Below are 26,041 nucleotides of genomic sequence, written 5' to 3'. Positions count from 1 at the left end.
TACGCAGATCCACATTTTCCCAAAATGTGGATGCAAGACTCAAGTAACCCTTAAAGCAATGATTTTGAGAGGAATTTCATCAGCAGCATCTAGTCAGGAGTGCTCTAAGCCTCAATTCAGAAAAGCACTTAACCACGCACAATCTCTTGGCCAAAGCATAGATGGCAAAAGCCACTGAACAGCAGGTGCTTCTGCAGGGAGCAGGCAGCTGTTGGACAGGGCTCAGCTCCATCACACAAGCGTGTAAGACAGAAAGGGGAAAAGAACACCCCACTGAAAGTTAAACCACAGCAACAGTGTTAAATCTGCAGAACATTAAAAATCCCATCCCAGCCACACCAAGGTTAATATCTCCACTCTTTTCCAAGAAAGGTCACCTGACTTAATATTTTCCCCTTTTTTAGTGAACACAAAGGCTGTCATTGTCCATCCCCCCACCCCCTGCCTTCCAGGAGGGAGCACTAGGTGCAAGCAGCTCTTGTCAAACCAAACTGGGAACCCAAATTGCATCAAAGAGAAGAAAAAGCTGCTCCAGAGCTGCACAGGGAGCCATAGCAACACGGCAGTTCCTATTTTTAAAAACTTGAAAGATAGTAAGAACATTAAGTCTGAGGGGAGGAGAGAGGGAAAAAAAAAAAAAGGAAGCTACGTTTTTAACAGAAAGAAAAAAATGCACATGTTCCTGACAGGCACCCGTGATGAAACTACATATGGCCAGCCATCAGTGTGCAGGTGTGCAAGCCAGAAAATATCCCCATCAAGCCAGTTCCTAAAGGAAAAAGGATATTTCTCACCTTCCCTACACTGCTCTGCTAAAGCAGGTTTTCAAGTTCCCTGAGGCACTTTCAAGCCCACAGCACCCTAAATGCATTTTGTGATCAGAGCAGGATCAGCAAGGGCATAGCTGGTGCTAAACTGTGGCCCATACTGGGTTTGTGGTTTCCAAGCTCCACCACAGAGGAGGATTTTGACTCACTTTCCATGAGGAGTGGAGACAGTCTGAAGGCACACATTAAAACATATTGTCACCAGCAAGTGAAGTTGCCACAGTACTAGCACTAATTGGACTTGGCTCCAGAGCAGAAGATGTCTCAGAGGGCTGGAAGCAGAACACGGACATTTTCCCATCTGGAAACTGATGGTGCATACCAAAATTCATTCCCAGCTGGTGGATTTTGGAGGCGTGTATGAAAGGGTATGTCCTTTAATCAAAAGACAAGCCTTGCCAAAATCCCATCATTTTACTTGAATCTTTCTATTTAGCTCAGTTGGTTAGAGCAAGGTGCTAACATCAGCAAGGTTGCAGGTTCAATCTGTTTACAGGCCTCACTTAAGAGATTCTTATGGGTCCCTTCCAACTCAGAATATTTTGTGATTCTATTTTAATTGCAAAGAGGCTGAAATACCCAACTGTCCACACTGAGCAAGTACCTACTCTCCCCCTCTGACAAAGTCCAGCTATGCAGGACTAAGGCATCCTGTGGTGCCTGCTGAGGAACAAACATTTTTGCTGTGCCATCACATACTCCCACTGAGAAGCCAGGGATCTCCAGTATCCTACCAGCATCCAAGTTAGTTTGATGTTTGTCCTTCCACTGTAGGACAGCTGTGCTTCCCACTGCTCAAGCAGGACTGCTTCAGAGCTGGGCAGAGCAAGGAGGGCAGCCAGATGCAGACTGCTCTTCTGCACCAGCACCCTTACCAGCCCACCTGCAGGGAGAGGTTTGGATCAAGAGCATGTTACAAACTGCCCTCAGCATTCCTCTCCAGTGACAGGAAAAAAAGGACTCAGAAGAAGCCAACACTTCCTCCAAGATGTGGTGGCACACAGTGCTCACCTCCTGACCAGGCAACATCAATATTCAGTAGCCCCAAGCCAGCAAACCCAGCACATTTCACCAGCACTGCACACAGGGCAAATGAAATGCAACAGGAGATGCAAGATAGGGACAGAAAAAAGTGATGGCAGTACACAGAGAGAGCGAGATGGCGTACAGCAAGGGATGCAGGGAGGCACAGAGACCCTGACAGAGGCAGGAGGTACAGGCCAGCCCCAGCCTCCAGCTGCTGCTGGAGCAGTGACAGGAACAAGCAGATTTCAGCAGCAGGGATGTCTAATCTGTCAGCAGCGCTCACGCCACGTGCTGCCACTCTGCACCAGCCTGACAGCAGCAGGACACACCAACCAGTGGGAACATAATGAGCTGCTAACTAGACATGGGCCTAAAGGCTCCAAAAGGTCAAAAGTTACATATGCTCCCTCACCCTCCAAGTTTCTGAAAAGGGCAATTTCTGCATCCTTGGGAACATGCCACTTATACCTTCTCTCACCACCTCCTCAGCATTAAGAAGCAAGTGTCAGCACTGTGCCTGCCACAGCTGGAGTGCCAAAGGATTCAAGGGCTGGAGCAGGGCCTTCCCAGCCAGCTGCCAAGCAGGTAGATGTAGCCCTGCACACTGAGTGAGACAGGGCTCCTGTCTCTCAGTACGAGGGTAACTGGACAAACCTGTGAATGGAGAAAAAACACTGCAAATGGTCCATTGTCCATTCCTGCCCTCAACTCCCCTGCTGCACTCTCTGAAGTTGTGTGATCCACTCAACTAGGACACAACACAGAGTGGCTTCATGGCAATACCTGCACGTGACATAAGATGTCCTCTGTGTCTGGCATGGAAGGTGATGGCTGCCATTATTAGAGAGGAGAGGGCAGGAGGGTGGGTTGAGAGAGACCAGAGAAACAAGGAAAGGTGTTGCCTGGGCACTGTCCTTGACACTGACCGGGGGAAAAGAGGTCCAGGGTACTATGGGTATGGTGTGGCCCACAGGTATCAGGGTGACACAACACCCTGAAAGGGCACTGCATCTTTTTATGGATATATACAGCCCATATAGTCTTGAGTTTCCAGAGAAGCAATTTGTTTGTACAACCCAATTTCAAGAACTTTCTCTGCTCACTGACTCACTGTTGAGGTATCTAAGCCCCAGCAATTCCTAGTTTCTATTAGGGAAATGTGGTCATGTGAGAACAGAGCTTGCTCTGGTTGTTCCAGGAAAAAAACAGTTGCCCAGCACTCATCAAAAGGTTCTTCTGCATTTTTTATCTGTTTGGAAAGGTAAAACTACAGATGAATGTTACTTCCCCCAGAGTGGAAGTGTCATGTCCAAACAAGGCACTAAGTAAGCTTGCCAGCTGTTTTCCTATTTGAAGAATCTGAGGTACAGAATAGAACCTAACTTTGTTTCCCTCTAAAAGTATTTTTTTCCAAAGGTGGTATAATTCCACATTTGTATTTTAATTCCAAAGCAAATGCTCCACTGCACTTTTTATTAAAATGAAATCTGCTGTGTGCAGCCTGGTGTTAAATGAGAGACTATTAAAGCCAATCAGTGGAGAACTCATTAGAAGCCCTACAACAACAAACTAGTAGTTATGGCCCAGCATTCACAAGCAGCCATGACAACAAGGAGAAAGAATCCAGGTCTCATTGAAGGCTACAATAAAACCACAGCTTCTGTAGCCCAAAGACTGTGAATATCCATACAAAACAGCTGAGCTTCCATTCCTCAAATATGTGCCAGAAATTATATTCTTTTCTCATGACTCATTTCTGAATTCCACTCCTAAGAATACTCCTGTCATTTAGTTATTTCTTCCCATTTCTAAAATGTAATGAGAAGCACCAATCCAGAGCTCAAGGAAATCTGTCCCATCAATTAAAATAACGAAATAAGCAGAAGGCTGCCTATAAACACATCCACCTCTGCCCACTCACTCCTCAGCAGCCATGGTGAAGGGAAAAAAGATGAGCTTTGCAGGATGCCTGGAAGCCTAGCAACTCTCCTAGGAAGGGCCAAGAGGTAAGAACTCCTCATCTGAGCATTTCCTTCCCAATCTTTGAGATCTTCTCCTCCAGTAGAAAAGAGCGGAGCACACAGTGTTTTTGCTGGGTGCCCAGAAGACCAGATATTGGGATAACTATGAACTCAGTAGACTGAAATACTCAGATCAGATTTTTTTTCTGGGACAATGAAGGAATAAATGAATAGGTAATTATTACAAACAGAACAAAGAATTAAAGACTGTACTTGAACTGGGAAACAGCATTTGGATATTTGGACTCCAAATTACCACCTAAGCCTATTATCAGCATAAATTGAGATAAATCCCTCACTAGAGGAAAAATTCCTCAACAATCATTCAAAAAGATAACTAACAAATCTTGTAGGACAAAACTCTCTCAAAGTATAATTTTACTACTCTTTAGTGGAGTTATCTCATCAGCAGGTTCACTAACTGGACAAAATCCAAAATGTTCAATGGTTGTGATCATACTTCTGCAGTTCCAGTCTAACACAAAAGAGAACCAGTTTCAAAACAGAAACAGTTGCTATGCGACCATTAGTGATACAAGAAGATGCAGACCAAACACCTACATTGTCAAGAAATGGCATTTAGATAACAGTCTGTCTTGTTTCTTTTTGTGCTTACAGCCATACTTCAAATAAAACTTTGTTTGCACAACTTCTTGCAAAAATGAACAAGTGTCAGGGTAAAAAGGAGGAAAGATATGGAGAATTTAAACAACATTCAGTTCATTTTCTCCTTACTCCATTATATACCCACATCAACCACTGACACCATGTTGATCAAGACCATTTGATTTTAGCTGCATTCAGAACAAGTGCTCTTTTAGAAAGACAAGGGAAAAAAGTAAGAACTGGTCAGAGTTCAAAGGAAGATCTTGGGAAATGACTAATTCACAGTCAGTGTATAGTGTGCCTCAGCTGAGCTAAATCACACATTTTTTTAGTTTGAAGTGTCACTCTCCACAGAATAAAATGGGAAAGTTCATTTATTGCTTTGCCTCCCCAGCTATGGATTTGAAGGAAATTGGACCCCTTTGGATTAGCTTCAAGAGTTTCTGAAAGAGTAGCTACAGGGTGATGCTTTATCTGAGGTCACATACACTTTGTCTCCCCAGACATCAAGCCCACATACATTCATTTCTCTACTCTGTGTAGGCAGGTGGACGGGGAACTTTAAGTTACAGATGGCTGAATACAGTATTGCTGGGTCGAGAGCAAGGCTAAAATTAGCTTTCCAGAACCTGCAGTCCAGTCCAAAATGAGCCAAACCAGGTTCCAGACATGCAGGTATTGCTGCTACCTGGCGTGCACAGTGCATATCATGAGAGTTTTAAAGCTTAGCACATAGTAAATTCCAGTAAATTCAGTGGAACTTGAAGGTAGGAACACAGATTGCAGCTATTAATCTCTGAGGGTTTTGGCTCAGTGAGGCAAACTCACATCTTCATGATTGCCTCCTTCCACATCTTGTGCTTCTCCTCTGCCTCTTCTTCTCCACAGACTTCAGGCATGAGGCTGAGCTTGAAGCCATCCAATTTCTATTGAACCCTTGGATTTGTAAAAGCAATGGCTTATTTCAGACACCACTAGCTTTTAAACTTCAAAAGGTGCCTGAAAGTAATTTGACTTAAATAAAAAACTAAGCACCCAACTCACTGAAGTCCAACTTTTTAACCATCTCACTTGGAAATACAGAGAGTGTGGAAACATGGGTGGGTGGGGGGGGGAAAGGATGCAAGGTCAGAACCCCCTCACAGGCCAGCACCATGCGAGGCAAAGCAAATATTTGCACTGTGCTTACAAGTAACTACAAAAGTATAATTATTTCTCAGTTAGCTCAGGTGCCTGTAGCTATCTACACAGCGGCAGAACAGAGCCTGGCACTGACTAATTTGACTGTGCTTTTCAGTGAGACTGATGTCAGTAGCCAAACTGAGCTGGGTGTATCTACACATATTGGCACTCATTCCTGTGAATGCTGTACCCACAGCAGACAAGGGAGCAGAGACAGCATGATTTGGGCCGTGAAGGTGAAAAGAAAGCTATGATATTCACAAGTGACAGGAGCTGCTTTCAAGTGGGGTGCCGAGGCTTCAGGGCATATCTACACAGCACAACAGTGCTGGCATATCTACACTCAAGAGTCTCTGAGCTGGTGACTTCTAAACAATGCAAAGAGGTGCTATGCAGAGAGATTTTGTTGGGTCCTTGAAGCAGCACAGCTACATGGGTGTGATGTTATGCATAGGCTAACAGTGTCAACAGAACTCATTAGCAGAAGGTCTCTGCAGAACGCTGCATCACATAGCAGGGAACGTTTTGTTTTCTAGATAACTGCTGAAAAGACACAATAGAGCTTCCCCCAGAATCCCTCTTCATTTGGAAAGGTAGAACAAAAGCCTGCCTCGATGTTACTTCTCATTACTTTGTATACACTATATATATTTTCCCTGCTTAATCATTTCAGCGATGACTCAAAAGAGCAGCAGAAAAAATCCTTACTCCTAAGCCTAGCTGGGAAGGAAAGAGATAAAAGCTTTAGGTACCTTTAGTAGTTTCAAGGCCTGCATAGAGAAAAAAAGCATGGGGAGGATGAAGTAAAAGCAATAAGACCAGGCAACATGCTAATGGATCATAAAGACAAAGGACAAATAGCAATATGGGTAATATATTGGGCCAAAGAATAAAGTTATCTCACAGTCCCCAACGTTCAGGCAAAGCAAAAATCTGCTTCCTTGTCCCTTTGTCCATCTGCCTAGTAAAGTTGACAGTGAGGGGTCACAGCATGCGGACCAATCCATCACATTTGCACACTCAGTGAGTCAACATGACAAATTAACAAAGACACTGAGCTCTGTGTGGCCTGATGGCTACTGCCTAGATTCTCCTTTTCTCACCACAAAGGATCTAACATGTCTAAGGATTTTATATGTAAAACATTGGACAATGACAGCTGAGCAGATCAGGAGGCATCTGGATTCCATGTCTAATTATCTGGGTTGCTTTGCTACATGCTAAAACTCCATCTGGGACAAAAAGGAACATTTAGTAATCAGAGTGCTGTTCTAGAGGTTGGTCCACCACAAGCTTCCTCTATGCCCTTAAAGAGATACCTTAGCACTGTTTCTTAGGAAAATTTTAATTTGGATAAAAAGATGATGTTTATTCAAACAGGTTTTCCCTGTATTTAATACCCTTTTCAATTTGGAAAAATGTGCTGTTCTAATCGAGGCACTAGGCTTTCTGCATAAGGTACATGAGAAAGAGCAGTACCCAAAACACCCAGCAAACAGCCAGTGAAGTGTCAAAGAGCAGGGTGACAGCACAAACCCCCCTCTGAGGCAAACCAGATTCTTAAGACATCCAAGGTCTTTAAAGGCTTTGAGTATGAAGCAGGATCTGAGCAGAGCTGATGGCTCTAACACTTTTTGCAGCTCTAGTTTTCCACATCTCTTTGCATTTCCTTCGATCCTGCAATTCAGAGCTAATGAACAGCAGAAGGACACTTGGTGTTCAGACAACAGTTGCCATGAAACTATTCCTGGTAGGTTACACAACCACCACCTATAAGGGACACCTGTTCACATAGTGCTAGTGCCTGGAACAGAAGCTGGTGCCTTCTAGACTTCAACACAAACATTCCCATTGCTTGCAGCAAGAACCCACCTGGGAGCTGCAGACCCAGTCATGCAAAGACACCACAAGAAGTTCAGTGCTGGTGAAGTTCTGTGCTGAAGAAGTTCACTTATGAAAGCAAAAATTTGTGCATTGAGGGGTGCAATCAAATTGTTGCACTATGCCTTCGTTATTCCTTTTCCTCACACTGACTTGCCTTCTGTGTTGTATGAAGGCTTTCTAAGGGGGTGACAACACTGGCACTCATGATGCACAGCAACATGGGTCCCACCCTCAGCTCACCTCCCCTTGCCCAGTTCTGGCCAACACCACCTGCTGCCCCAAAGCAGCACATGCCCGGCAGAAATATTCTGGTACCAGAGGTCATCTTTGACCGCCCTTCTGTATAGTTGGCCTGGCTGTTCCCCTTACCTGTTGAGCATGTTGGACTGGTAAATCCTTTTCTCCTGGGTGTTGTAACAGCTGCTCTTGGGCTCAGGGATGAAGCTGTGTTCAGACAGCATATCAGAAGCAGCCGTGGTGATTATGGCTATTCCATCCCTTACTCTGGCAGGAAGACCGTAGTCCCATTCATCATATGAGACAGAGATGAGCCCGGTGGGGAACTCGGATGGCACTGTGTCTGTATCCCCTGCCACCAGGCTGGGCACGATCCACGTGTAACCATAGCCTGTCAGACCCACTGAGTTGGCCACCTCAAAAATGTAGGTGGCCTCTTCCTTTGTGCAGTAGAGGAGGATAACAGGGCTTTGGAGCTTCTTGAGCTGGTTCTGGATCTTTGAGTCCCCATCGTCCAGGGACATGTCCAGCAGAAGAACCTCCTCCAGTTCCCAGCCCACAAAGCTGTGCTCAATGGTACTGCGGATCTTGTTCACAAAGTCCTGGTAACCAGGGAAGTATGTTGTGACAATGGAGAAGATGTACCAGTCATATTCTTCCATGATGTTGAGCATGACAGAAGCTTGCTGTTCTATTGATGGGCCAAACTGGAAGAACATGGATGACTCATCCTAGAATAGGAAGTCAGAGGAAGAGAGAAAAAAAGAAAACAAGACTATGTCAAAGGAAATAAACAGCATTCCTACCCAATCCATTGAGCATAAAGGGATAGGCACACAGTCAGAATCTTACTTCATATCTTGGCCAGAGCTTAAGGATTTTTAACTTTTTAAAATTTAAGTGAAGCAAGTGAGAAGGAAGTAAAATCCTTTTTATGACCAGCTGTCCTTACTTTATTTTTAAAGGCAGGTTGCCAAAATTACTTAAAGGTTTCAACTGTTAGGCCTGATTCTAACAGACAGAGAACAAGTGGTACACAAGTGAAGACAGAAAAACAGAATATGTACAAAATATTTCATGAAATTAAGAGCTTTAATCACAGCATTATCATAACCTTATATGTAGCATAAACAGGATACAGAGCAGCTTTGATACTGATTTTGGGATGGTTACTTTGATACTGAGTTTGGGACAGTCACTCTGGTTTGAGTATCCAGACTAAAGTACAAATAGAGTAGGCAAAATCATTGGCTACAAACAGCTCTGACAATCTCTACAGCTAGCTCCTCTCAAAGCAAGCAGCAGCACAGAGTTCTGTACAGATCTTCTCAGTACAACTGTGAAGGCCCAGTCTCAGAATAACATAAAATACATTAAAATAAAACAGAGATTTCTAAACTATGATGAGGTTTGTTGACACCATCTTTCAGAGAAATATCAGCTCAGTATTTCCCTTGGTATTGCTCTCATATCCTTCTACCATACTAAGTTAATCTTTGCAAAAATTAGAACTTGTACCACTTTACAACCTTGAAGACTCCAAGGAGTTTTATACAGATCTCAGCTCTCCAATGACATAGTGTAAATCTCTTCTGCCCTGGGATTTCATCAGATATCAGGCTTTCAATTTATGACATCCAGAAAAATGCAAATCCCTGCTTTTGCCCAATTCATGAAGGAAAGGAATGGAAAAAAGTATTTGCCAAAATGCTCTCTTAGGGATATATCTTCTATCTTTTAAAAGCCAATTGAAAACTCCTCCTGACTTCTATAGAGTAGGATTAGATCATAAAAGAAAAAAAAAAAAAACCAAAACACCATAATTAAATTATATCTCTCTGTGTAGAGATTCCCATCATAATAACAAAGTTCTCCAAACCCAAACACTGCTTTAAGGAATGAGAACAGCCCAACCTTCTATTAATAAGCCTGGAAAACTGGACCAGGGGTACAGAAAGATTTACTCAGGAGTTTGAGACCTAGAAAACTGATTGTGCCTCAAGACATTACCTCAAGATAGTCACATTTAGAACAGCTCTCTACCAAATTGAGTCTCCTACAGCCTGGCAGGTAAAGCTGTTTCACAGCAGGGATGTAGTTAATCAATGATCCATTCATCCCTTAGTCATGGTTTTGATTTTCTATAGCCATTTTCTATATTGACAAAACATGCTATAGCTCACCAACTCCAGGGAAAATAAATAAATAAATAAAGTCCTGATGCCATACCCAGCCTTAAGCTGCTTGTTTCTCTTTCCTGAGCTCCCCATAGGTCACATCCTATACAAAATGCCTCTCTTACAAGGTTTGGTGATTAAACTCTGTTTGCTTCCTCCATACAGCTCACCACCCACATGTGAAAGTTCTCTTAGGGCTGCTCTTTGCTTAGTGGAAAAATAAATGTATGCAAAAAGAAAAAGACAACAGCAACAAACTGAAGAGAAATTTAAAAAAAAAAGAAAAAAAAAACAAAAAAAAAACCAAAACCAAAAAAAACCCCAAAAAAAACCCAAAACAAAACAAAAAAAAAAAAAAAAAAAAAAAAAACAAAAAAAAAAAAAACAGGAGCAGCAACTGGAGCCACTCAATATATGGAAACCATCTCATATTTTTTATCACTGGAATTCACCCCCTCCTCTCTGAACTGTGCTCAAGAAAAGAACCTACTCTTCTAATAAAAAGACACTTTATCTCTTTGAAGCTTATCAGAAAATTAGAAAAGACAGAGGGAAAAAGAAAATCAAACTATTGTCACAGCATGTGCCAGAATCTGAAAAAATCCTGAACAAGCATCTCCAACACCCTTCATTGCACAGTGCCTTTGAAAGCCACTTGTAGCTTTCTCAAACTGAATGCTAGTGTGCGAAGACTCAGCCTTACTGCAACATGAAAAGACAAGACAGCTACACGGATGACTAGTATTTATTTTTATATTAAGTTCAACAAGAGCCTTTCTACACTTATGCATAAGAGCCTCTGAATTGACTGCAATTTTTCACCATTTCTAGCAGAGAGTCCAAGATCTGAAGGGCCTGGTTATTGAATTACAGGATCATTTGACACACAGCATCTGGAAGTCTTGTCTGGTTGCTTCCTCAGTGATAAATAGGGGACACTAGGTGGTAAATCCACTGCTATTTCAAGGCTATATACACGAACTCTCAGGAGTTAGTAGGCAGGATAGCAAGGTGCAGGAGGTAATGCCCTCCCAGTGATTTAAACAGGGTCAAGCTAAAATGCCTGCTGACAGTTCGTTCCACACGAGTGCACTGCCTAACTGTTGGAGGGAATTCAGCCCCAAAAGACTCAGGGACAAAATTCAGAGCTCCTCACTAACAGGAGTGTATGAACATCAAAAATCAATACACCAAATAGACAGCTTTATCACAACCCAGGGAAACAATTCCCCTCCACTGAGAAATGGAAGCCCCCCACTTTACATCAAGCACAAGCCACTTGGCTGCACATGCAATAATTGCTCTTGAGCAACTGTTGGCACTTCTATTACAGAAGCAGCAAGAAGAGGCAACATATTCAAAATAAGAGCATTAAGGAGGTGCAAGTCAGTCCAGATTTTGTTTTGCCAAGATGGCTCTTGGCACTTAATCACCCCAATAGTTGGGCTAGCCAAATGTTCTTCATTCCCTGACCAACTCAGCACTCAGAGAGGGGTGAAGAAGGAAGGACAGACAACAGTAGAGAAGAAAGTGTCCCTCTTGTAATACATCAGGAGAATTGCTGATAAAGTTGGATAGAAATCTCAGTCACTACCTTTTGAGGGGGACAAAAATCAAACTAAGAAAAATGTCCAAAAGCCGCAATTTTCTTCCCTACCTTGTTTTTGGGCATGCCTGATGAAAAGTCAAGAAAAAAGAAGGAGCTGAACTGATACAGAACAGTGGGGCTATCAGAGTATGAATTTGACCTCACTGTAGTGCTACAGTGAAAGTTTTTTTAATTAGGAGACAGACCTAAGGTGGTTTTACCACTTTTACACACATATACCCTACAGAATCATTATTGCTTTATTACAGTCTAATACTAAAAAGTAGTATTTTGCCCTTCCAAACATTATGGGTTTTCACAGAACATTATAAGTTCCTATTTTTTCCTGAAGAAATTTCACATTTTCCACCTTCCTATTTTACCTTGAAACAGCCACAATATGGTGCAGCATTGCCACTGGGGACAGTTTTAAGTTTGGGACAGGGATAGGTCGAGTTTTAATCAGAAGTCCCTTGCATTGCACATCACCCAGATGAAATACAGTCCCCTGGATACAGGAAAAAGCTTGTCTTCCTCCTACAGCCCTTTCACCTGCCAGCTCAGGCTTTCCATCACTACCTGATGCAAGAGACACAAGATGCTGCAGGGTGTCCCTCACACAGTCTGAAAGAGCAGAGGCTCCATTACAGGATCTCAAAGCTTCCAGAGATCCCAGTACTCCCCCACTGTCACCCTACAAGGTCAGGGATCTGTAGCTTGCAGAGCTGAGCTGGAGGTGGAGCTGATCAATTGACACAGCACCACTCCCCAGTTGACAGATGGCTTCCCACAGAAAATCTGCTCTGAGCTTACCAATGCTGGGACAAGTATTGCCTCCTCCTCCTGCACGTTTAACCCTTCCAATAGGAAGGCTGGATTGCACACAGTGAAGGTACAAACACACTCATCATGAAGCCTCCTCTTGCAGACTGGTTGCTAGTGAGTTCCTAGGTGGATAGAAGACAGTTTGCAGAGGTAGGACAGGGTTTAGAGTACTATCACCAACGCTTCTAAGTTCTTCAGACTTGCAGATAGGCCAGGTCTGACCCACACCTCACTGAAGAGGTGAGCCCTTGGCAAGGCTGCAAGTGACTCTCCCAGGAGCCCTCCTCCAGATGCACCATTTGAAACCAATCACTGCCATTTAACAAGCCATTTACCTCAGATGTGGCAGGAGAGGTGCTCAGGGAGCTTTTCTCACCAGTTCCTTCCTAACAGACACTCTAGATTCCCCAGGCAAGCAAATACAATTACTGGCTTAAAAACAGGATCTTACAATCCAGACCAAAACTACTTCTCAGCAATGGGCAGAGTGGGGCATACCCCCAAAGCAGGGGAATACAAGATCCCCAAAAACAGTTGCAGGGGTCCACTCATGCTGAGGAACTGGCCAGCCTTGCACTGAGCCATGTATTGACTGCTGACCTGGCAGTGAGTGAGGAGATCAGCATGCTATGTTCCCTCTGTGCAGCCCACCTGAATGGAATCTGGTTCTGTGCTCCACACACTGGTGGCTGGTCCATGAACACATTTTTGCTAGAGGTGGCAAGCTCCTGTAGCTTCAGTCAAAGTGCCAGACCCCACAAAGGCAAGATGTATCAAGTTACGCACAAGGAATTCGAGTAAGGAGCAAGTCCAGAGCACTGTTTGCTTCCAGGATTTTGAGAAATATGCCATGTCATTGCAAAATGCCCTACTCTGCTGTCTCCACACAGGTGCAGGACAAATACAATTTGTACTGCTAGGCTGGTAGCCCCTTTTCATTAGGCTTTTGGGAACATCTGTATATTTAACCCCATTTGCTGCTTCATTAGGTTTCCTGTGCAGCCATAATTTAACACCTGGGGTCTGCCCTTCCTCTCCAGCTCGCAGAGGGGATCCTATCAGATCCTAATGACTCAGGCCACTATCACTTTCCAAAGCTCTCTTCTCATTTCCTGATTTAGAAGAAAAGCTGTTCATGTGTCTTTAGTACAGTCTTGATTTGTAAAATTACTCTATGACCAACAGCCAAACCACACAGCCTTTTGTTTAGATTTCAGTCCTACCTACCACACAATGTGGCAGGGACAAAAAGGAATGAGCAAGCACCAAATAACTTCTGGGAAAACACAGGCTTTCATTTGCCTACCTATGTATTTCTTTTCTTCAAAACTGAGACACCGCTGTGTACCTATTTGTCACAGTCCTGGTGGGATACTGGATTCACTGGGAGTTTTACTGCTCATGATGGAAAATGCCACTACAGTTCAATGTCTTATAATTTAGTTTCCTGTATGCCTGAGTCCCGTTTGTTATAACATATCTGACAGGAAATCAGGATCTTTGTTGCTTAAGTGTTCATTTACTTCTGTTTATCTTACCACAAATCCATTACTGCCTCAGGCTAGCCTACAGTCAGGATCCTCTGTCTGTTTGGTTTTTTCTCTCCAAATTTAATTTTTTTATTTAGTTTTCAACAACTCAATACAATATAACTCTGGCTTTTGTATTGCATGTTGTATCATGCTGTGTGAGTCCTTTCTTAAATGCTCGCAGTAGGGACTATGAGAACATGGTGACACTACAGACCTAATATATTGTCCTCCTGGTGGAACTGGCATCTAAAACAGAATCTCTGCTTCTCACACACATATATACACTCACACTTCCACAAATACATTCATAGCAAAATCTACTCCATGTAAAGTTGGAGCACGCTGAATTGTGTCATTTCCTAATGACTCTGCCCAGTTTATACTATTTAATAAGATTTCAAAACTTTGCTGCTTTACTGAAATAGGTTCCCTGGGTTACTAATGATTTTGACTTGCATAGCACATGACCTCCTGCAATCCTTTTCCCATGCTCTGATTCACTGAGGAGTGGATCATTCTTAGTGAAAATCCTCCAAGCTGCCCTGGGAACGTGCTATCAGTGGGAAGTTCAAATTTCTTAGATGAACAAATGTGGTTTATATAACCATATCATTTATCAGTTCCCCCCCTTGTTCTTGCAATAATTACTGAACACCCTAGACTTACTTGACAGAAGGATACATAGCTCAGAGTTGATGGTTACAGGAATTGGTGGATGAGAGATAGCAAGAGACCCAGTTCAATGTCACCACTGATAGAAAGACAGGATACACTGTGATAAATTAATTAGGAGAATGGTTATTGACTCTAGGTCTTCTCTGGAAGCCACAATCCCTGATGGCTACTAATTGCAATGAAGAATATAGAATTGTTAGCACAGTTCTGTTGTTACCCTGGTAAATGATAACAAATACACTAAATTCACATGTATAATGACATTACCTACACATAAAAGTTTCATCACAAACACAGATCCCAGTCATGGATTGGACATTAATCTCTCTGTAGCAGTGGGAACAGGTCTGCTGCAGAGCCCTAACCCAGGGGCAACAGTCCAAGTGCTCCAGCACCAAGGAGTTCCTGACAGCTGCAACAAAAAGGTCTCCAATTAAAGATGACTCAAGGGCTGAAAACAGCTAAGTGATTTCCACTTTCTACTTAAAGGTCTGCAGAAATTTGTTCAAAAGACTTTGCAACAGAGGAAACACAAGATAACCTAGATTCTGTAATCTTGATCTTGGTGCTGTTCCACTCTATACCACATGCAGTTAATAAAAAAGATGAAAGAGTCAAACACACCAGAGCCATTGTCTGACATATACAATTCAGAGAAATTCAGTTGTTTGGCTAAAGAGAGGGTGAAAAAATTGTGACTTTTATAAACAATGACTGGTAAAAGCAGGCTAATATATGCTGGTATGTTGTACTAGCTTCTTGGAGTATCATGCATGGATACCAGCATTTTTGCACAGAGGAGAAACAGCAGTTAGCAAGCTGCCAGGATAAACAGTTTCCCACCAGGATTGTTACATTTCCATTTTCACCTCTGTAGGTGTGTATTTCCTTGTTAGATGAAAGCACATGGATGGATTAGAGCACTGGCTGCACTGAGTAGAGCCCAGCCCCCAGGTGACATTAAACCATGGGGCCAATTTGGGCAGCCCAGGACCAGTTTCCCTGTCCCAACTCAGAGAAGCCCACCAGGCTGGCTTAATATCTTGAAATTGCCAGCCCAAAACAAATGAAAGTCAGACTGCCCCATTACTCATCCATCTGATTACATCATGGTGTTTGCCTGGCTCTTCTTTTCTGGCTGTCTTACCCTCCAGACTAAGGGCTGAATTTTGACTGTAAGCTGAATGGGATGTCATTTGGTATAGCCTTATTAATCAAGAGCAGCCATAAAACTATCCAGCACTTTAAAAAAAGTCCAGTCACAGTATTTGGCAAGATGTCATTGAATAAATTTCTCAAATCAACTATCCTGGGTGAAATACTATTTCTTTTTATCATTTCTAAATTAACTGCTCTCCCATTTCATCAAGTATACCTTTGGTCTCTTATTATGAGCAAACCTTCATATGAGCTGAAGCTCCAAAGGTTCACAGAGTCAATTTACGTAAGTCCTGGAAGTTCAGCATCGCATCCAATGCCCCCTGAGCCTCTCAGAAGCTTAATATCTCTTCTCACTATGGTCCAGCTGAGGACAGGTCAGAGTGTGTCTGTTAAGTGCCTCTATTCCTCTTCTCTCATAAAGTAGTGATACCCCCCATCTCTCAAATTTTGCCTTGCTTATTTAATTTAATTATTAACCTTCTGCCGTCTAAGCTGTTAGTTGTTTTCTCTGTCCTAAGAGACGGCACCTGCAGTCCTAATGATGCCAAGGTCTAGTCAGCCTTTATGGGCAGAGTGAATTTGGCTGTGCCTATGCTCTAAGATGGACAGCTGAAGTAAGGAATCAGTTTAAAGTAATATTGTGCCAGGATTTAATCTTTTCTCATAGGCTGGTATTATTAGCGAGTTTAGATAATTTTTAACACATGGATATAACTTTCATACCCCTTGGATCAGAGCTGGCTTGCCTTAGAGTACACATGAGCGAGCAGCTGCACACAAAGTCTGCGTAGATGTGCCCTCTGCTTTCCTTAAGGCAAGGAGCAATAAAAGGCTTTAGCCCCATCCATCCTGGACAGCAGTAAATGGGCAATTCTGTCACTTGAAGGAAAAACCCCACTCACTTAAACCAGGAGAGCTCTCTAGCACGTGGACAAAACCAAGAGCTGAGGTTTGACTAAATACACAGACTCCAGATTTCCCATTACCTCATACCTGGCTGCCTCTTCTCTAAGACAGTCATAATTGATATTCTGTTCTGAATATGTCCCAAAGGAAAAATAAATTAAAAAAAAAAAAAAGAGAGAGAGAGAGAGAAGGGGGGAGAGAGAGAGAGAGAGAGAGAGGGGTAGGCACCGGTCCTGCCCCACCGCCCTGGTCCCAGCTCGGCAGCCAGGTTCCCTTGGCAACAGCGCACACGAAATGCCGCTGCGGCCGCAAGCTCCCGACCGCCGGCATCCCGCCGGGAGGCACCGCACCGCGCCCGCCAGCGCTGTGGCACGGCACGGCACAGGAGCTGCCAAGACTGGGGCTGGGCGTCACTACCCCAATCACAGCGCGGGGCTCATCCCCCGACAGCCTGCCGGGACTGCAGAGATGCTCGGGAAGGGGAGCGGGACTGAGGAAAAGAAGGCAGCCCACTCTTCTCCTCCCGAGCCTGGGAGTGAGCATTCACCACTTCACACTCACAGCTTTCTGGGACAGTGAGTATCGACAGTTCCCTCCACCACACCTTCCAGATCAGACCCCATCACTTTGGAAAGGGGGTGCTGCTTGCTCAGAGTACAATTCCTTGTTGCCTTGAGCTCTCCCAAACCTGATTCAGCTCACTTCAACCTGTGTTTTACAGCAAGGGCTGGGACAGGAGGAATGCCAAATCATTGTTCTGTATACCAGGCAAGAAGGCAGCTCTGTGTGGTTTTATTTTAAGAGGGATTTTACCCCCTGCCTTATACTTTCAGAACAGGATGAAATAATCTGGGCATAAAATGAAGAAACAGTACCCTGGTCCATTTTTTGTTTGGACATGCTGCTGGCAAGCAGCTGCCTCATTAGCACAGAATGTGTATGTCTGCACCAGGCAACAGGAGGCACAGAACCCATGCACTGGCCCTAAGGCATCTGTTCATCAGCACTGTGTGGAAGCTCCAGCTCGTGTCCCATGGAGCTGCCAAATCAGGAGAGCTAACTAGTTCAAATCCCAGCCTGTGCCATCCTGGTGACCCTTATTCTGGTATCAGATCTAGCTGGGGACTCTCCAAGTCTGAGGAGGAGATGAATTCCTGACCCATTGGACCAAGCCTCTGGGTTAAGTCCCTGCTTTGGAAAGCTACTGTATCACTGAAGTGTGTTGTGAGAGTCCTTGGCTGAACCAACAAGGATTCCAATATGCTTGAAAACCCAACCTCCATTAGAGCTTGCTTTGGCCATAGTTAGTTACCTCTTGTGTTCCAGGATGAATGAAAACTGCACCTACCTTCTCTACCCAGCTCTCCTTCCTAATCAACCAGTGAGGAGTGCCCCTGTTGGGAAGCTGCTGTCGTGTCTGTCTTGTTTATCTAATTGATTCACAAAGTTTTAAATTATTATTGATTGTCCTCATCCCCAATGGAAACTCTGAGACCAATGGAGTTATTTACACAGATTTTAGACAGGAAAGAAGCTCCCTTCTCAAATCTTCTTGAGCTCCCATCTATTAACTCTTGAAAACTCAATAGGAGGTTTTCTACAGCTTTACAGATAAAACCACTCACAAATACATGAAGTCTCCTGCATGCACAGATGCCCATCCAAACATACGCAGCATCCTCTGCCAAATCCACAGCTGCTGCATTATTTTTTTTCTATTATTTTTGTTTGGGATCATAGCTCTTCCATTTCTTTTCCTTTGCCCTGATGATTAATAGCTGTTTTTCACGGCTCTTGTTGTTATGAGACTGAGGCACAAATTGTGGCAAACTCCCTATCGATGGAACAGCCATTTCTGAACTCTGAGGAATTGGAAATTGCTCTTGGTAAAAGACTGGAGACCACAGCAGACTTGTAGAGCTAGAGTCTGAAATCATCCCCACCATTCCTGAAGTTATTAGAATTTACAGTTGCAACAGTGATTGGTGCTGTAAGGACCATTATATCCACTTCCATGATCTAAGCACATGAACATTTACACTCCTCAGGATTCAATGAAGAGGATCTGAAAGTGGGAATTGGTCTGTCTGACTTTGCAATAAGGGTGATACAAGTTTCAGGTTTGTATATTTTTTTGCTTGGACGATGAAAGTCAAGAAGCCCATTTCCAGTCAGCTTAACTCTGTGCCGAAGCACACGTAATTGAATTCAGGTTCTTTCTATACTTACCTGCACATTAATATATATCTATATATTCCATATGCCCTTGACATAACTCGAAAGCAGCAGCATAATAAATAAGATACTTTTTGTACTTGAATTCAAATTTTTCTATCTATATTAGGCTTTGTACTTTTTTAAACAAAACCCGAGGCTGAGACTGAACTGCCCTATCTTTTTCAAGATCACACAGGCACATGAGACACTGAGATTTCTGTCGAGGATCGACACAGCAGAGAAAGGGAATGATAGCGCGGCAAAAGAATTTGCCTCTGATGGTCATTAATAATAAGAGTAACAAAAGCATCTAAGAGAATAAAAGCCAGAGTGAGATATGTTAGGTATAGAAATAGCTCTTTGACTGACTCAAAGGCAAAGCTGGTGCATCTTGTTTTCCTGCATCTCCTTGTCTGTCCTCTTTCTTAACCACACGCTCTGCCACAATGGGGGAGTGGGAAGGAGATGGAAGCATCAGCAGGGGCTACAGCAAGCAGGGGAGAAACGAGCTATTCAGTCTGAACACTGCCTGGCCAGGGCCTGTGACAAAAGATAAACACATGATCATATGAGGGGAGAAAACAAAAAGTCGTGTCCAGCACTGCACTGGCTGCAAGGAAAGAACCATAGGCTGTGGTGTTTTGTCTTCCACTTTGTCTCACTCCAAGTCATTCTCTGTCTTCCTGCACTCCTGTTTTCTCACTGCATGCAGGTGTGTGTCTATACAGACATAGACATGTCCCTGTGTACAAAAGCAATCACTTGCAGGATGTCTCAAAACAGGCAAAGCGTCTCATGCCCAGTATGGCAGCTGCACTCCAATGCAGGCTGGCAGCACCTGAGTTGGCATCTGACAATAATCCCTTTGAAATCAGGTGATGGTGCGGCCCAGACTCAGTGAAGAGCAGTGTCTGCATCACCACACATGCATTCAGAGCTAATTAAGCCTCTTTTTTGTGTTCTCAGGGAGAAGCCAAGGTTTACATAGGCTGCTTCACTACACAGCCCTGGCCACAGCCCAGAGGAAGACAGATGCCTTCAAATCATGGGTGAAAACACTCAAGATATAGTCTTAACAGACTTTATTCCTTTTGACAAAATACAGTCCTTGAGGACTCACCTTCCATGAAGGCAAGTAGTCATGTAAATAATATATATACATCAAGAAGATTTGAGTTAAAAAAAAACAAAAAAAAAAAAAAAAAATCAAAATTGTCTTGTCACAAACATATTTTCTGAAAAATCCTTTTGCCAGGATTTTTCTCCTGAGAAGCCTCAGAGGAAAAAAAAAAACAATAATTATCTACTGCTGTGAAATGCAACAGGTGCATCTTTGATTGGTCCATATGAGTTATTTCTACTTAATGACCAATCACAGGTCCAGCTGTGTTAAGACTCTGGTCAGTCACAAGATTTTATTGTCATTCTTTTCTTTTGATTAAAGCCTCTCTCTTTCTTTAGTGTAGTTTTAATATATCATTATCTTTTAATATAATATATATCATAAAATAATAAGTCAGCCTTCTGAAACATGAAGTCAAGATTCTCATCTCTTCCCTCATCCTGGGACCCCTTATGAACGAACACCACCACATTGTCTTTTCTTTAGGTAGCTCAAAAAAGGTAATATTTGTGGGAAGGGTTTAGCCACAGGAAGGTTTATTTCAGGGTGCAGCTAAGCAATTCTGAAAGCTGATACAAAGACATCACTCTGGTCATCTAGCTTCAAGACAATTTTTTTTTTTTTTTGCTAGTAGCAAGTGGGTTTTTTTCTCTTTTTTATATAAAACTTCTGAATATCTCCTCCTGAGAAGCACCGAGATGAAAAATTTTCCTTCAACAGTGGTGGCTAGTGCAAGGAGCTCAACCTTTTCATTATCTCAGTGCCTTCAGGATGTGTACATTCCTACACTAGGCATTTGTCTGCACTGCGTAGGAGCCTGCAGCAGTAGCTGTGCACCCTTTATCTCAGAGGACATTCTCCTCTTCTGTGTGCTAAGAGTAGAAGGAGCAGAGTTGAAGAACGATGTACATTTATTATCATGGTGTTGGTGCTCTCCAAGGCATGCAGCCTTGCCGACTGGGCAAGCTCAGTGAATGAAGCACACTGCATGGAAAACATCAAGCCAGCGTTCTACAGCTCATTTGGTGTCCAACTGCTCTTGTTATGTCACCCAGCAGCTTCTAAGGGCTGACAGCAGATCTCTGATTTGCTCCTCAGGCTAAGCCCACTAACTTCATAGTGCTATCATACTCTTTAAATGGAAGTGAAAATATGGTCAGGCTCCCTGTGCATTCTGCACTAGGCTATGGACAAACCTCTCTATTCATCAGAGGAAAAACATGGCCTTTCCTCGCTGCCCTCCTACTAAATCTCTCTTTATACTGTAACTCTAGGGTATCCAAGGAAGAAAAAGTAAAGCAATATTTTTACATATTTTATGCTTTACAATGTACATATTGCATTCCTATATAAAGTGCTGAGGATGCTAAATCAAGGGTCATGCATTCCCCTTCAGCTATCTTTGAGGGTTAGGGAGGGGCTGCACAGCCCATTGGTAATTTGTGTGTTTCATTGCTATGCATCATTGTTGGGTCCCCAGGAGATTTTCATTTCACTCCATAAGCACCAGCATGTCTGTTTCAACAGAAATTAATCATACAAGCCCTCCCAGTCTTGGACTCAGTCATTCTCAGGGCAGTTTGCTTCCTCACACAAGGTCAGTTGTATATCTTGGACTTGGACAAAGTTCTCTGGGAATTCTGACAGCAGCATTTTAACAGGGTACAATGATGCTGTGCAAATTTACAGTCTAAACTTAACATGAGCAGCATTTCAGACAGAAGTGTCAGGAGGACTTTAAGCAGGCTGATCACAATCCTTCCTGCTGGGATATGGACATATCACCATTTATGGTGAATCTTGGTAGGGGATTTTTCAGGACTGCAAGTGGGCAACATCTTCCATCCTACAGCTTCCAGCAAACCACCTCCTCAGAGTTTATCAGTTATCTTGCAGTCTTTATGGACTCAAAAGGCAGATTATTGCCTCTTGAGGTGTCAAGAGCTTTTGCTACAGCTTCTGGGTTTCCCTGAAATGCCCTCTTCTAGGTATTGATTGAGCTAGGTATTACAACTGAAAAGATTTTCATTTAGCAAATTTTTCTTTGCAGTCCTCACAGTGCAGAGGGAATACATTAAGTGAGATCTCTGTTCACCCATTTTTGCATAAGCTTGTTCTAAGTGCACTATGCAATTGCTTTAATTCCCCAGCAACAGCCTCCTCACATTTTCAGACCTCTCAAAACCATGTCTATATTGTATAATGCCACATCCCCACCTCAGAAATGCCAGCGCTAACCTGAACAACCTAGAAAGACCCAGTTGTGTGCTGTAAGGCACAGCAAAAGCTTGCAGAAGTATTACCTGGGGTCCTTGAAGCTGCAGAGTGGTTTCAGTATAGTCCCTGAGCTAAATTTGTTATTATACAGTTGTACCATTCTTCAAGGTATCCTGTTGGGTGCTATCTGAAGATCCACACATGATGCCATGTAGCAATGACCTTCCTGCAGTGTCCAGGCACCCCAATATCTCACAGTGCTCTCCCCGCACAGCTGCCACAGCATATTTACCCTTGCTGCCTGCTCCTCAGGCTCCCTTTGCCCCCAGCATCTCAGTAGAGGTGTTTTCCACTCCCAGGACCCAGGGAACAACTTTAACCTCTCTCCCGGCCCCTTCTCCTACACGCTCAGCCCCACAGGCTCCCTCCACACCAGCTCCCCTCCCACCCACTTGGCACAGGACAGTCACAACCACGCTGGCACGGGGGCAGCAGGAGGTGAGGCCAAAAGGCCAGCAGACGGTGGGTTCGCATCCACACGCATCCCGATTAAGGATCCAGCTTTGTTTCCATGGCAACGTGCAGAGCCACGGCAGCGCGGTCCCTTCCCGCAGCGGCCGCGCGCCCTGCCCGACACCGCTCAATCCACGGCCGGGGCTGCCGGCAGTGACCCTTCGTGCACCTCCCAAAGCCCGACAGATTAGGGCTCACACATTTCCCACCCACGATGTGCCAGCCAGAAAGAGGCAAATAAAGATGGGCCAACTAATAGCAGCGACAGAAATAACACCTCCCATCGCAGCTGAGCTGTAAACCCCTTAGAACAGCATTACAGGGAAATAAATGCGCTTTCTTTCCTAGAAGCCGGCAAGCATAAGCAATGGAATGCAGTTCAAGGAATTAAAACAAAGTATTTTTTTTTCTACATGCAGGCAGCACATAGCCAAACAGCCCACACTCCCCTTGATCTATGCCAAATGCTACTCACAAAGCCCACCCAACTCCACCTTTCAGAGCAGGTGGTCCCACAGAGCACACCTTCCCAAGGGACAGCACTAACACTCTCTCCAAACAAGGGTATCACCAGGCTGCTCTGCTTGGCCCCCACAGCAGGAAGGGAAAACACCAGAGAACAGTCAGGACACCGGGCCTGGGAGCTTGCACCCTCCTCAGCCCCTCTCCAGGGAGAGGCAGGACATGGCCAGATGCTTCTTCAGGCCTTCTGCAGTCAGAAAATCTACTTGCCAGTTTAGAACCGAATCACAAGCAGGATTACTCAAGATTTCTTTGCCATTTCTACAACATCTAAAGGGTTGTCTAATGAGAAATGGTTGGGAAAATTAATCCAAATTAACTTAAATTGTGAGTTTAGCATGAATTCATTAAATCACATTAGCCTTGAATGGACACAGTTCTTCCAAATTAAAGCAACCCTTAGAAGAAAATTGAACTAAACTGAATTAAGGTCCTTTTAAATCCAAAAAGCAGAGTGCCTACATGGGGTTTGATATCATTAAGAAATAGCAGTATGGGAAGGATGTCCCAGAGAGTTTTTCCATATTACTCTTTTCAGGAACCAATAATGCTCTCACTGGAAGGAAGTAATTTTTCTCACTTTCCCATGTGATTTGAAAGTTGCTGTGCTGATGACTTTCTGCTGAAGCCCTTTTCTAGCCAGTCAATACCTTCACCAGTAGCTCTTTACCTTGAAGAGCACTATTGCTGCCAGGGTATTTTCACCCCACTCGTTTTAGCAGAGGGCAGCCTTTTCAGTTTTCTCAGACTGCATTTTGCCAGGTTAGGTAAGCTACACTGTCTTACTCTCCTCCTGTAAAATGTGTTCTTCCCTCTCTCTACCAACCAGATACTGTTCTGGCTCCACTTTGCTTTAATTGGAATAACTGGAATTATACACAGAATTATACACAGAGGAAATTACTGTAGAGACTTTTACAATGATACCGACACGTCCCTGCCTTGGCAGGGAATATCCTGCCTGGCACCTAGGAATATAATTGCCTTTTATGCTGATGTCTCATATTGAAGACTCAGTTATCACATCAGTAAATAATACTCCCACTTTTTCTCTTTTTCATTTGCTTATAACTGGTAATCCTATTGTTTCTAGGATCAATTAGCAGGAGTAACAAAGAATACAGACTAGCAGACTGTGCAAAGGCATCCAGACCAGTTAGAAGCAATAGAAATATGGTAGTGTTGCACTCTCAAAAAAATTTCTGCTGCTCAAATCCTTAAGATCTAGTGTGGGTCCTACCCAAAGCAAGGCTCCAAAACAGGCACTGTAGTCACACGTCTACCTGCATGGTCCCTGACTTCACACTGGTGCATTTCAGCCTACTTCTACATTGTGGTCCTCAAGAATGTCCAGCTCTTCCTGTTTGTTCCCTGTTACACTCTGTGTTGATCACGCTACATTACTTACTCCCACGTGTGCACAAATGTCCTTATGAACACGATCTCTCACACTTCTACACCATAAACCAGAGCCAAACATTTGGAAACTCTTGCAATTCTGTTGTTTAGAAAGTTTCAGTTTAGATATATTACATCTTTCTGAGATGGAAAGAGGGAGCTGGGGAGAAAGGTTGGAAACAGGTAATTAATGGAAGTGAGAAAATCAGGTCTCCCATTCCGACAAACACTACCCATTGAAGGACACAAGCACATTTGCAGCAAGTGTCACATGAATACAGCCAGCTAAAAAAGAAACAGTCTTCATACAATAAATGTCCAATCTTTCCTTTTACTAGGGGAAATCATTGCACTGATCAGCAGAAAGAGGCAAAGAGGAAAATTATTAGGTTATGATTCAACATTCCATTATTGCCATTCAAGATGGTGTTTACCAAGGACTAGGTTACTTTGCAGAAAAATACAACTTTTGTCCTGGTAATTTAGGCCCTTTAAAAATATTAATTCACTTTTTAAATGCAAAATTACTTAAGCTTAGCTTGTCGGTGTTTGTTTGCTGTCAGTGCTCCCATATAGGAGTTTTATCTGCATATTCATGTATGGAAATTTGCAAAAACTTGCAGAAGTGTACATCTACCACGTTCATATGCAAGTATTCAAGACAGAAGTGCTTGTGTGCTCATTCAACAAGGGAATAGAAACAATACCAAATAGATCTCTCTGACCAACCATAATTAAGTAAAGCAGCCTGTATCAATCCATAGAGTAAATATTTTCCAAGAAGTTCACTAAGTAAATTCAAATAAATTTGAGGAAATTATGATCTGCACAATTGATATTCCATGAGCAGAAAAAGCAGCTAAATTCACTGAATAAATTACATGTTGTGAATTAGTCCCCCAGTTCAGCAATTACTATGGCTGGGTTACTAGAATTAATGGATAATTTAGCATCAATAATACTATTTTATTTTATAGGTACTGCTCAACATCAATTAAAAGACAGATTTTTGTTTCATTTTCTTTGTTTCGTTTTTTTTTTTTTGGATTTAGGGGGTTAGTTTGGTTAGGATTTGGTTTGGTTTATCTCTATATTTTACAGAGGAGGAAAATAAAGAAACAACCTTTCTGGTGTCAGTGTGTGTCAAAGTTCCCAGTGTGCACCAGCTCAGTAGACTGGAGGAAATACAACCCACACCCCTGAACAGCCAGCTAGATCCTCCTTCCATCAGTCAGGACATGATCCCTCACACACATCCCTTGTCCCTCTGTATGAGAAGATGGCTGCATTTGAGATGCAGGAAGAGCAGGGATCCTGTTAGCTTGAAGCAACAGGCAACAGTTCCTGTTTGAAAGTGTCTCACTACATTTAATGGACTAGTGAGCACTAGATTTGCTCTTTTAG

The 26,041-nt window shown here is 43.3% G+C and overlaps 1 protein-coding gene across 5 annotated transcripts in view; it reads right to left on the bottom strand.

Annotated features, from left to right (window-relative positions):
• The window catches only part of GRIN2B (glutamate ionotropic receptor NMDA type subunit 2B), a 205,627-nt gene that overhangs the window by 110,025 nt on the left and 69,561 nt on the right, over positions 1-26,041 (bottom strand). For all 5 annotated transcript variants that reach the window (XM_030959372.1, XM_030959375.1, XM_030959373.1 and 2 more), the window contains one exon: positions 7,916-8,514. In XM_030959372.1, coding sequence (XP_030815232.1) covers positions 7,916-8,514 — 599 coding nt within the window. The remainder of the gene's footprint in view (positions 1-7,915; positions 8,515-26,041) is intronic.

The sequence above is a fragment of the Camarhynchus parvulus genome, chromosome 1A, assembly GCF_901933205.1.
Source record: "Camarhynchus parvulus chromosome 1A, STF_HiC, whole genome shotgun sequence".
In the NCBI taxonomy this organism is placed as follows: Eukaryota; Metazoa; Chordata; class Aves; order Passeriformes; family Thraupidae; genus Camarhynchus; species Camarhynchus parvulus.
Note: the sequence above shows the minus strand (reverse complement) of the source record. Positions and strands in the feature narration are given on the sequence as shown.